The sequence below is a fragment of the Aquarana catesbeiana genome, linkage group LG02 (assembly GCF_042186555.1).
Source record: "Aquarana catesbeiana isolate 2022-GZ linkage group LG02, ASM4218655v1, whole genome shotgun sequence".
Classification (NCBI taxonomy): domain Eukaryota; kingdom Metazoa; phylum Chordata; class Amphibia; order Anura; family Ranidae; genus Aquarana; species Aquarana catesbeiana.
In genome coordinates, this window is record NC_133325.1 from 553,029,541 (window position 1) to 553,043,307 (window position 13,767).

Sequence of the window (13,767 nt, forward strand, 5' to 3'; positions counted from 1 at the left end):
TGCAAACAAGCACAGGGTAGTAAACTTTCTATAACCTACTAATTAACTACCTAAGTCAACCGTGGAGCCAGAAGGTTACGTACGTGGCGACACCTGCATAACTCATTTACATTACGCCTTTTGTTCATTCCACAGTCATTAAATATATTTTTGTAAATACATTCCATTATCCATATATTTGCACAACTAGTTTATTCTCACCTGTATACTCTTCATTGCACTGACAGGTGTAACCACCTTCATGGCTGAGGCAAATGCCATGTTCTCCGCAGGGCCCAGTGTAACACAAGTCTACCTCTGTTTCACAAAATTCACCAGCAAAGCCTGTTGGGCATCGACAACGTAGTCCTCCAACAGGCATAATCGGACGAAAGAGCAATGTATCTGAGGCCAAGAATGGAGCAGAACTGTCAAAGCGTAGGGCAGACACACACAGCATGTAATTGGGGCAGGGCTCTCTAAGGCATACGTTGTCATCAAATGGCAACACCTTTTGTTGGGCCAATAAAGCCAGCAAAGTGCGGTTCAAATACAGTAACTCACGCAAGATCTCAGAAGGCAAAAATATCCCTTCAGGGCTTTGTACCTGTGAGAATGATAAAAATGAATTAAGGAGTTTAAAAACTGTTTCAAAATAGAATGATAAAAAGCTGGCAGATTAACTGCATACTCCATAAATATAGATATAAACAATATGGTCAAGATGTTCAAACCTTATACATCACTAAATATATATATATATATATACACACATATACACACACACACAGTTATGCTCATAAGTTTACATACCCTGGCAGAATTTATGATTTCTTGGCCATTTTTCAGGGAATATGAATAACACATTTCATATCAATCAACTGTGTTTACTCTTTTTAAATCATAATGGCAATAGAAACTGCCCAAATGACCCTGATCAAAAGTTTACATACCCTGGTGATTTTTGCCTGATAACACGCACACAAGTTGACACAAGGAGTTTGAATGGCTATTAATGGTAACCATCCTCACCTGTGATCTGTTTGCTTGTAATTAGTGTGTGTGTATAAAAGGGTCAATAATTTTCTGGACTCCTGACAGATCCTTGCAACTTTCATCCAGTGCTGCACTGATGTTTCTGGATTCTGAGTCATGGGGAAAGCAAGAGAATTGTCAAAAGATCTACGGGAAAAGGCAGTTGAACTGTATAAAACAGGAAAAGGATATAAAAAAAGATAGCCAAGGAATTGAGAATGCTGATCAGCAGTGTTCAAACTCTAATCAAGATGTGGAAAATGAGGGTTTCTGTTAAAACCAAACTAAGGTCAGGTAGACCAACTAAAATTTCAGCCACAACTGCCAGGAAAATTGTTCAGGATGCAAAGAAAAACCCACAAATAACTTCAGATGAAATACAGGACTAGCTAAAAACATGTGGTGTGGCTGTTTCAAGATGCACAATAAGGAGGCACTTGAAGAAAGATGGGCTGCATGGTCGAGTCGCCAGAAGAAAGCCATTACTACGCAAATGCCACAAAGTATCCCGCTTATAATACGCCAAACAGCACAGAGACAAGACTCAAACTTCCTGGCACAAAGTCATTTGGAGTAATGAGACCAAAATGTAGCTTTTTGGCCACAACCATAAACACTACATTTAGAGAGGAGTCAACAAGGCCTATGATGAAAGGTACACCATTTCTACTGTGAAACATGGAGGTGGATCGCTGATGTTTTGGGGATGTTGTGAGCTAGAAAGGCACATAAAATTTGGTCAAAATTGATGGCAAGATGAATGCAGTATGTTATCAAAAAATACTGGAGGAACATTTGCATTCATCAGTCAGGAAGCTGCGCATGGCACGTACTTGGACATTCCAACATGACAATATTTCAAAACACAAGGCCAAGTCGACCTGTCATTGGCTACAGCAGAATAAAGTGAAGGTTCTGGAGTGGTCATCTCAGTCTCCTGACCTCAATATCATTGAGTCACTCTGGGGGAATCTCAAAACGTGCAGTCCATGCAAGACAGCCCAAGAATTTGAACTGGAGGCTTTTTGCCAAGAGGAATGGGCAGCTTTACCATCTGAGAAGATAAGGAGCCTCATCCACAAAAGACTTCAAGCTGTCATTGATGTTAAAGTGGGAAATACACGGTATTAAGAACTGGGGTATGTAAACTTTTGATCAGGGTCATTTGGGTAGTTTCTGTTGCCATTATGAGTAAACACAGTTGATTGATAATAAATGTCTTCAGCCAAACACTAACCATAAGTGAAAGAAAAGTTTTTGTGTTATCATTCATATTCTCTGAAAAATGGCCAAAAAAAAAAATCATAAATTCTGCAAGGGTATGTAAATGTAAACGTATGAGCACAACTGTATATATATATATACACATACATACACACACACACACACACACACATATCTACACAGTGGGTAAAATAAGTATTGAACTCGTCACCATTTTTCTAGGTAAATATATTTCTAAAGGTGCGATTTACATGAAATTTTCACCACATGTCGGTAACAATACATGCTATCCATACATACAAAGAAACCAAAACAAATAAGCTCAGAAATTAAGTTATGTGTAATAAAATGGAATGACACAGGGAAAAAGTATTGAAAATGCTCATGTATTTTATACAGGGCTTGACAAATTTGCTTTGAATTTAAGAGCCAGCTAAAAAAGTTAGGAGCCAGTTTGTGCGTATGCATTGCGATATGTAACATGTGTATCGCAATCAACGTTTTCAAAAATATTTTTTTCATCACATAGGGGAAACTGTCAATGGGGACCCGGAAGTGTCAGGGATCTTGTGCAGCAGGTGCTCATTCTCATTCAGCAGATACTCATTCTCGTTCACCAAATGCTAATTCTTATGCGCATGTGCAGAGTCATCAGCACAGACCAAAATGAGCAATTACTGGAATGCACACGTGAATGCACATACATGTGGGTACGTTTGTGTACACGTAGATGTGTGCACGCATCCACAGATTCTGGCGCCCAGCAGCCTAAATTGAGAGTCTATCTTGCCTCAGTGCTGGATTGTCCTCAGCTTTGGTTCCTGTGTTCCTGATTCTAATCCATGTCTGCTAACCTTGTTCCTGACCCGGCTAGGTCTGACACCTCCTTTGGATCACTCCTGCCCGCTATATCCGCTTCTCACTTATGCTACTGACCCGATTTGGATTTATGACTGTCTCTGCTTCCTGATTTGGTACCCCACCTGTCAGAACATTACCAACTTCTGCCTGTCCCCAACCTTGAACCTCAGGGCTGGTGCAAGGATTTTTGACACCCTAGGCGAAACCCCATTTTGCCACCCCCATTGGCTCCACCCCTGACTCCACCCCCTTTGCCCTGCCCATGTGACAGAAGGAGCCGCTATACAGGAAGCATCGGCTCTGCTTCCTCTAGAGCTGGCTCCAATGCTGCGCTTCACCTCTAATTACACTACCGATCGGACTGAGTTAGTTACATGCTGCAGCCTGCAGAGCATGCAGACGTGGAAGAAAAAACAGTGGCCTAGTGCCCCTAGGCAGCAGTGCACCCTAGGCGGCTGACTAGTTTGCCTAGTGGTAGCACCGGCCCTGCTGAGCCTAATCCTGATTCTGCACCTGTCTGCCTGGCTCCCGCTGAACAAGGCTTGTGACTGGACTCCACACCACCACTGGAGGGACTCCTGTGTCTCCAAGCTACAGCTCACTCCTACAGCTTCCAGGCACCTGGGCTCTTCCACTGCCCTAGCAGTACCTGTCTCCACTACCAGGGGTGCTTGGACAGGAATTGTGAAAGAGGCCACCCTCATCATCTTGGGCTCCACAGTCAGGTACGTGACAGAAAGTGACGTCATACACGTTGTTTCCAGGTTAGAAACAAGATGGGGAGGAGAGAGGACATGTATCCACTTTCCTCCCTCCTCTCTAGCCTGTGGTGCCTGCTATGTCAGTCCCAGGCCTGCAGGTGGGCAAGCAGAGCACAGTATACATAGGGGGTGGGCATACTTTACCCACGTATGTGGAAGCAATACTTCCACCTGACAATTGAGCCCTTCTGCTTGTCCGCAGCAGGGCTAAATGTAGAAAAAGATGACCTGCCCGGCACTCGGAACTGCATATCCTGGGTGTTGGGCGATACAAATGGTATATCCTTTCTTTGAAACCAATTGAGAGCTTCCTCAGCTTTGTGTTTGGGATCATTGTCTTGCTGGAATGTCCAACTTCATTTCATCTAGATCATCCTGGTAGATGGCAGCAGATTTTTAGCAGGAATGTCTTGGTACACTTTTCCATTCATCCATCCTTCAACGACATGAAGTTTGCCAGTACCGTATGCTGAAAAACAGCCCCACTCCGTGATGTTCCCATCCCCAAACTTTACTGATGGTATGGTGTTTTTGGCGTGATCGGGCAGTGACATTTGACCTCCAAACATGGTGTGTATCATGGCATCCAAAGAGTTCAATTTTGGTCTCATCTGACCAGACTATATTCTCCCAGTATTTTACAGGCTTGTCTAAATGTTGTGCAGAAAACTTTAAACATGCTTCAACATGATTTTTCTTCAGCAATGGAGTCTTGCGTGGTGAGCGTGTATACATGTCATAGAGGTTGAGTGCATTACTTATCCTTATAACTTGTCCCTGCTAATTCCAGGTCTTTCTGAAGCTTTCCACAAGTGGTCCTTGGCTCTTGGACAACTCTTCTGATAATTCTTTTCACTTTACTGTCAGAAATCTTGCGAGAAGCACCTGGTCATGGCCAGTTTATGGTGAAATGATGTTCTTTCCACTTCCGGATTATGGCTTCCACAGTGCTCACTGGAACATTCGTAAGATTAGAAATCCTTCTGTAACCAATGCCATCAGTATGTTTTTTCTTTCTAATTACTGATTTCAGATTTTAGCTGGTGTCTTGGCTTTCCATGCCTTTTTGCACCTCCCTTTCTTCATGTGTTCCATATTTTTCCCCTGTGTTATTCCATTTTTTGTTTTACACATAACTTAATTTCTGAACTTATTTATTTATTTTGTATGTATGGATTTCATGGGTTGTTACCAATATTTCATGTCAATAGCACCTTCATAAATATATTTACCTAGAAAAATGGTGATGTGTTCAATACTTATTTTGCCCGCTGTTTTATATATATATATATATATATATATATATATATATATATATATATTATAAGTAACATTTTTATTAATTTCACATCATAAAAACATGAAAAAGAATTTGTTATCCATGGAATCTTCAGGAAGTACATAAATCAGTGCCCAGGCAAACATCACTATAATTTTATTAGGATATCTATTGTAACCCGTAATTACAATGTACATACAATCTAAATTAAAATACCAGAGAGCACAAATCAACAAGGTATTATACTGTACAGTAGATAACCTGAGTGTAAGGGCTAGCCCAGGATTTTCCACTAATAGAGCTCAATGTGGCTGTAGCTTTCATGTTGTGGTGTGGATGACAGCCTTTCCATACTTGCATCAATTGTGCCAGAAAGAGGAGTGTCACACATCAAGATGCAAAATAAAAACTTCCTTTATTAAAATAGCCAGTAGAAAAAAGTACATTTCTAACCTTCTATACTTTCTTGTGGCTGTAGGCATTGTAAGCGCAACTATATATTTTTTATTCTTTTTTTTTTTTTTTAAATAAAGCAGCATTGCGCCGTTGGATTGTATTTTATGTTTATACACATTGAGAGAATTTATGGAAATGAAATATAAATGATGGAAAAAAGATCCTATACGCAACAACGCTATAATAGTTTTTAGGCGCAATTCTCATCACATGAATACTTCCGAGAAGGCTTACAAGTATGGATGGCAGATACCTTCAGGGCCAGTTCACACCAGAGCGTGATGTGGGAAACCCACATTTCGTGCACATTTCCCGCACCGCGTTCAAAACGCACTGCATTTGCAATCTGCAACAGGTGTCAAAATTAAGTTAATGACACCCCAAATGCAGGTGACAAACGCAGTGTGTTTGCCCACACTGGATCCCAATTTACAGATGTGCCATGCAATGCAGTTGCAGCGAGTTTCTAAAAGTAGTGCAGTGTGGTGCAAATGAATGGGTGAAATTGCACTGCACACAACCACATGTGAATTCCCCGTGTGACCCAGCCCTCAAATGTTACACTTTAAACTTCACACATTTCAGCTATCATCTGATGTTGTAAGTTGTCCTACTTGTGATGTATTAATCTGTTCCATATTCATATCTCATACTCACCAACAGACTGACATTCAGGATCTGTTCCTCTGTGGGTGAACCTAAAGTCAAAGCTGTAACCTCAGAGTCATCTAAAATACTAAAGACCACAACGCCATGTGCAGGAACAGAGAGAACATAAGCCACAGAGCGGATAAACAAAGGCAACATGGGAGAAAGGAACTGTTGTTGAGACATTCCACCCAGGCGTAAGGTGATGCTGTGGGAGAGCATTTCATCAGTAATGATGGTCACTTGCAAAGTACACTGTGCAGTTACACGATGGACTCCATCTAGAAATCAAACATAAGACAGAAAATGTCAAATTGGACACAGTGAGAACTCAGATCTGTGATTGTTGTCTACAAGATACAGGAAATAGCAGTGATTGTTGATGCCTACAAGATACACAGAGATGTAATTTCGGATTCCTCATGTAACCAAGTAATTACAAGTCCTCCGATTTACTGGGTATCAGACTCAATTTCATTGCGGGCCGCATCAGCATTATGGTTGCCCTCAAAAGGCCAGTTGTATCTGTAAGGCCTCTTTCACATGGACGATCCGTATGTCCGTTTTTCATCCTTCCATTTTCGGATGAAAAACGGACATACATTCATCCCTATGGAGCGTCGGATGTCAGCGGTGACATGTCCGCTGACATCCGACCCCGCTCCGATCCGAAAAGTGTAACGGAGGAAAAACCTACTTTTCCATCCGTTTTCGGATCGGATCGGGTGACGACGGACTCTATGGTCCGTCATCATCCGATCCCCCCATAGGGGAGAGCGGCGCTCTGACAGGTCCGTCGCTGCACAGTGTGCAGCGATGCACCTGTCATCTTCCTGCTCAGCGGGGATCGGCGGAGCGATCCCCGCTGAGCCAGCGGATGTTCACGGGGCGGATCATCACTGATCCGCCCCGTGAGAAAGAGGCCTAAGACTAGATGTCCAAAGCACCCCACTCCCCCTTACATGAGATGTCAACAACCCCCCCCCCCCCCCCACCATCCCTTTTATCACAGTGTACCCCACAATGCTGCTTGGAAGAACCTGGGGGCACAGCTGGGAAGCAGAAAGTACAGGGTCTGGAGGAGGACCAAAGAGGGGCTGGAGTAAGCTGCATGCTGAGACAAAGTAGGGGCGGAGATTAGGGGGGTTCCGCAGCTCCAGGAAAGGTGTGAGGGCCACGTAAAATGGCCTGGGGGTCTGGGTTCGGCCTGTGGGCCTTGTGTTTGACACATGTGCTGTATACTAAATAGTTAGTAAATGATTTTGACAACATATAATGATGAAAGTGGAAATTACCGTAACCCTAAAAAAACAAAACCAAAAATATTGCAATTTACCAATTATTAGATGTGGAGGTTGTGTATTAGTTTTCTTTTATTAGACTTTTTCCCTCTGTTTTCACCTGGTGATCTGGCCAGTAACACACCTCCTATATATATTTCACATGGGCGGACTCCAGCAGTGGATCCACCTGCCCAGCAGGGAATCTGTCCCCGCTGAGCAGGTGGATGACAGGTCCGGGTCTGTTCCGCTGATGCAGAGAGGACACGGACACAGCTCATTGTTCTCTATGGTGCAGTCAGATGGAAACGGACCATCCGTCTGTTTCCATCCAACTGTCAATCGATCTAATCTCCAAAATGAATGGGGTACGGATCCATAGCTAACAATTTATAAGCAGTTACAGCAAACAGTTTTTTCCTTTTGGGATAAATATTTTACATAAATAATAGTTTTTCATTGTAAGCACCCTGTCAGCAGTAAATTGGTTTGTCTCAACCCTCTATCTGCTGCATCTCCAGAACAGTTTGTTCTGTTGAAAAACAACATACTTACTGGGTGGATCACCAGATAAAAACAAAGGAAAGAAAACCTAAAAAAGAGAACTAATGCAGCCATCACATCCAAGAACAGATAAGCTGCATTAAAATAAATGTTTGCTTTTGGGTTTAGTACTGCTTGAAGAAAATGTATTGACTGCCAAAGACAGTTAATCTGACCCAAAATGCTATATGGTGATCAAATGTTCATGCTAGTATCTGGAGATGTTTACAGTCACAGACAGGGATTAACGTTTGATAGACTAGGCAAGGGGTAAAATGTCTGTTGGGTTTTAAATGCCAAAAACAATAATAATAATAATAGGGACACAGACAAATACACATTTGTACATACACACAGTATATGAGCAGGCTTAGAAGAAAAGTATGGGATTTTTTCCCCCCAATTATACTTACCTAGGTGAATGCAGCATCTGTCAGCTGCCGCCTCTAACACTGAGAACCAAGCGATCCAACAACCCCAATCGCTCAGTTCTTAGTGCTCCCTGAGCAGAGAGCTAGTGACTGTCAGTCACTGCTCTCTGCTCTGCCCCCCCTCGCTCACTGGAGTGCTGGGCTGTGAAGGCTCTTCGAGCAGCCAGCTCAGCCTCTCAGGCTGCTGAGAGGCTGAGCTGGGTGCCGGTCCAGACATGTGGGTGGACCCTGACCACATGGTCGCTATCTTTCCCGAGCCTGGACCAGCTTTGTGATGTCAGCCCGCTTGCTGCTAAAAACGGGTCACAGTAGAACTGCACAATTAATCGTTAAAATTCGTATTCTCGATTCAACCCCCCTGACGATCTCTATTGCAGAGTTTGCAGATTCTTTCATATAACAAGTGGAGAGACTTATCTGCTCACTCAGCTGTCAAAAGAAAACATCTGGGCAGTCTGCCAAGTTTTTAACATGAAACATTGTAACTAACTCTTCCTTCTTAGATCAAAGGGATAAACTTCTGTGTGAAAAAAAAATCCAGACAGTCTGCCAAGTTTTTAAACAACAGGAAGTTTAACCACTTAAAGTCTAAATCTTTTTCTGACACTTCTTTCTTAAGTTAAAATCAATATTTTTTGCTAGAAAATTACTTGGAACCCCCAACCATTATATATATTTTAGCAGAGACCCTAGGGAATAAAATGTCAATTGCTGCAATATTTTATGTCACACTGTATTTGCCCAGCGGTCTTTCAAACGCAATTTTTTGGGAAAAAATACACTTCATTGAATAAAAAAAGAAAAAAAAAAAGAAACAGTAATAGGGCGTACACACGGTCGGACTTTGTTCGGACATTCCGACAACAAAATCCTAGGATTTTTTCCGACGGATGTTGGCTCAAACTTGTTTTGTCTACACACGGTCGCACAAAGTTGTCGGAAAATCAGATCGTTCTAAACGCGGTGACGTAAAACACGTACATCGGGACTATAAACGGGGCAGTGGCCAATAGCTTTCATCTCTTTATTTATTCTGAGCATGCGTGGCACTTTGTCCGTTGGATTTGTGTACACACGATCGGAATTTCCGACAACAGATTTTGTTGTCGGAAAATTTTATCTCCTGCTCTCCAACTTTGTGTGTCGGAAAATCCGATGGAAAATGTCCGATGGAGCCCACACACGGTCGGAATTTCCGACAACACGCTCCGATCGGACATTGTCCATCGGAAAATCCGACCGTGTGTACGGGGCATAAAAGTTAGCCCAATTTTTTTTGTTTTAATGTGAAAGATGATACGCCGCGAGAATCGTGAGAGAATCGTGATCTATGTTCTAAGCAAAAAAATCGTGATTCTAATTTTAGTCAGAATCGTGCAGCTCTAGGTCACAGGAGTGCAGAATGAACTGCACTCCTGTGATCCATAGGAGAAGTACAGCCAAACGAGCTTTGGCTGTACATCTCCTTTAAAGTAATTTCCTCAAGCAGGTATAAAGCGCAGAAACCTTGTTTCCTATACACCCCAATACTGGACCCTTCTGAGAAAGCAACATGCTGAATTTTTCCTTTGGGGAAGCAGCTGGTTTGCCCACTTTAACCTTATAGGCATTCCAATTAGCCAGTTAGGCAGTCCATCATAGTGACTGGCATCAGAGTATAGTGCTGAAGCTTTGCCCATTCAGCTTTTTCCTATTTAAAGTGACAAGAGTCACTTTAACTTTTTTTAGTTAACTGATTACATGTTTTACTTTTATCCAGTTATCTTTTGTTGAAAGAACACCACGTTTGTAGCAGGGAGCTGCTTATCTTACCTGCAGTATCAGAAGACACTCTTCAACATTGTTGCGGTGACACTGCTTCCCTCTAGTGCCAGCTAAGACTCTGTGTCATCACATCCTGCCAGCAGAGTGTTTACCACCAGGGAGCAAAGCATACAGGGAATTGTAGTCCCCGGGCTCAAGTTTCACATTCAGATTGAACTGTATAGAACTACAAGAGCCAGCATGCTCTGCGGGAAAAAGAATCCAAAGACTCTGTCTTGCTGATCTGAGGGGATACAGACTCCATGAGGCAGAGGAAGAGATTAAACCTAGGGGAGAGGGTCTGCCTCTCAGGTCAGTCCACTGTGTGATTTCAGGCATCCAGAGCCAGTCGGGACACCCAGCCTGAGAGAGGGGTATCCCAGGTGCATATCCAGACCCACCTGCACCAACGGTGTGAAGTTTTCTAGTGTGAGGTGACCAGTCGGGTCACTAGAAGAGCCTGCCTGTTCCAGAACGTTTGTTTGGGCCTTAACCACAGGATTGGGCGAGGGGGCTTTTGCCCATTTGCAGGAAACAAGGACACTGCACACAGATAGAGTTGTATGGACACTGTCTACAGACATCATTACTCTTAGTCATCTTGCTGACACCTGCAGTGCTACAGAACACAAGGCCATTCAGATACAGAGACACTGTATACAGACACCATTGTCCTTTCACCTTGCTGAGGAAGAACCTGCATTCTTTATTTGATAATCTGGTCCAGTTGTGTTATTTGGCCCTGTTATTCAGGAGTTTAACTGCATCAACAAGAGCGGCTAGCTGAAGATACAAAGTCTCATCTTTCTTCAAAGAGACTGAAACTACTAGTGCCATATAAGCCCGCACACACATACTCAGGGCTCTGTATATGCAGTGGTTGTGCGGGACAGTTTATCTGGGAAGCTAAGCCATTAAATATTGATTTGAATACAGTGTTTGTAGTTGGGCCTGTGGTGTCAGGAGACAGAAGAGAGATGTCTAAACATAAAAAGGTCAGACTTCTGCTCTCCTCCTACCTGGACTCATAGAGCCAGATCTAAGCAGAAGTAATCAAATCAGATAGAACGTGTCATATTGTGATATATTTGCCATTTAAGTGTGCCTCTGCTCTTGGGGACATTCTCAGGTTTGGAATCCTCTGAAAGCAGCCTCAATATAGTACTGAGCTATATTGCTCTTAAAGTGATTGTAAAGGTTCGAGTTTTATATTTTTAAAATAACAAACATATCATACTTACCTCCACTGTGCAGTTCATTTTGCACAGAGTGGCCCCGAACACCATCTTCTGGGGTCCCTCTGCGGCTCCTCCCCGCATCGTATAACCCCCTTAGGAGAAGCACTCTCCTGGGGGGGTTACCTTGCGGGCGCGCTCCCGAGTCCAGCATTCGGCGTCCATAGACACGAATGCCAGACTCAGCCCCGCCCCTGGCACCTGCATCATTAGATTTGATTGACAGCAGCGGGAGCCAATGGCTGTGCAGCTATCAATCTATCCAATCAAGAGCCAGGAACCCCGGGCAGAGGAAGAGCGCATCTCTGCCGTGTGAAATTCCAGGGCTCGGGTAAGTAAAACGGGGGGGAGGGGAGCGTTCACTGCCAGGTGTTTTTTCACCTTAATATATAGGATGCATTAAGGTGAAAAAAATAAGGGTTTACAACCCCTTTAATCTCTGTTATTGATCTTCAGTTGATTACTTGAATATATATACTGTTACTGTCTGTTTCTTTTCCACAGAAATATTGCAGTAAAGACAATTTCTGTGTTTTATCATAACGTGTGTGTTCCTCATTGGTCATTGCATTTACATTATTACCAAGTGTACCAAGAGAGGCAGAGACTGTTATTGGGGTTGAGAGGCAGAGTACGCAACAAACATACTTAAGCGGCTCCCGCGGGGATAGAGCTACATGTTTAAAAAAGGACAATATTTCATCTAGAATAGGGCTTGACAAATTTGCTTTAAATCTAGGAGCCAACTAAAAAAGTTAGGAGCCATTTTTTTTTAACTAACAAATCTTTTGGGTGGAACATGTAGCATGTTCAAGAAGGTGAATGTATCCTTTAACCCTTTCACAGCCAGAGCCGTTTTTGCGTGTTTTTTTTGCACACGTTTAAAAAATTATATATAAACCCCCAAACATTATATATTTTCAACTTTTTTTTTTTTTTTGGGGGGGGGGGGGGGGGGTTGTGTGCTTGGGTGTAACTTACATTATTTACAATTAAAAAAAATCTTTTTTTTATTTTACTTTTCTTTTTCATATCACATAAGGGGACAAAAAGTCCCCTATGTGATGATTTATTTTGACGACAGGTTTTAATGAGACATCCACAGTCTAAGACACCCTGCATGTCTCTCCTCTCCCCTGTGCTCCACTCGATGGCCAAGAAAACATCTGTTGTCCTCCCTCCCCTCTACCCGGCGGCACCGGCTATGCCAGTCCTGGGCCCGCAGATGGGCAAGCGGAGCCCAGGAAACATAGTGGAGGGAGGGGGAGGGAGGGTGGCGTGCGAGGGGTGTGAGGAGCCATCATCAAGAATTATGAAAAAGAAAAAAAGGAACAGTTGCAACAACATACACAGTTTTCTGTGCACAACATGGTGAACAATATAATTTTTTTTTTTTAAATTGAATTCTACCATGTAAACTCAGATTTAAAGTGACACTAAACTCTGGTTTAAAAAAAGAAAATTCTATTCAAGTACGTATTTTGACCTCAGAAATGCCATTCAATTGGTCTCAGCCTCCTGTCCAAATTTGTTTTTTTTTTTGTCTTTTTCTTTTTGCTGCGAAAATCCAACTTCCTGTTAGAAGGTGGTTATGTTGATCCTCCATGGTCTCACTGTAAGTGGGTATGTAAGACATGACCACCCTCGCTTGCTCAGTTTCGAGATGGACTAGATTATGGACCATGAACCATGAACTATGGGATTTGTAGTATATACAGAGCAGTGCACATGACACAGATAACATGCACTGCATGTTCCAAAATGGAAGCAAGCAGAAATAGAAGGTTTCAGGATTTCGGAGAGGATGTTACATGGTGACAGAAAAACACAGAAATGATTTAAGGAAAAATAGATTATTGGGCCATTAAGTAGTGGATGTGTATGGATTTTTTTGGAGAATAAGGATATCATTTGTTGTCACTTCAAGTACTCTAAATCAATGACAATCAACGTCACCCTACAAAACACAATTATTTCTACTTGTAGGCCATGGTTTCCTTTCCAGTAAGGTAAGAAGCTCATGTATCCTTATAATTGAAAAAATGTATACTCCACTTAGTGATCTTCCCATGCACACACAAATCAAGATCTACTGTGCTAGAATAACCTTTACATAGTATTATTATTATACAGGATTTATATAGCACCAACAGTTTGTGCAGCACTTAATAAAATGAAGGCAGACATTACAGTTACATTACAATTTGGTACAAGAGGAATCAGAGGGCCCTG

At 42.5% G+C, this 13,767-nt stretch overlaps 1 protein-coding gene across 4 annotated transcripts in view; it reads right to left on the reverse strand.

Moving 5' to 3' along the window:
* CELSR2 (cadherin EGF LAG seven-pass G-type receptor 2) overlaps nucleotides 1–13,767 on the reverse strand; it is a 136,034-nt gene that overhangs the window by 79,236 nt on the left and 43,031 nt on the right. For all 4 annotated transcript variants that reach the window (XM_073615956.1, XM_073615957.1, XM_073615953.1 and 1 more), the window contains exons 2-3: nucleotides 6,253–6,524; nucleotides 202–586 (exon numbers count right to left, since the gene is read on the reverse strand). In XM_073615956.1, the coding sequence (XP_073472057.1) occupies nucleotides 202–586; nucleotides 6,253–6,524 (657 nt within the window). The remainder of the gene's footprint in view (nucleotides 1–201; nucleotides 587–6,252; nucleotides 6,525–13,767) is intronic.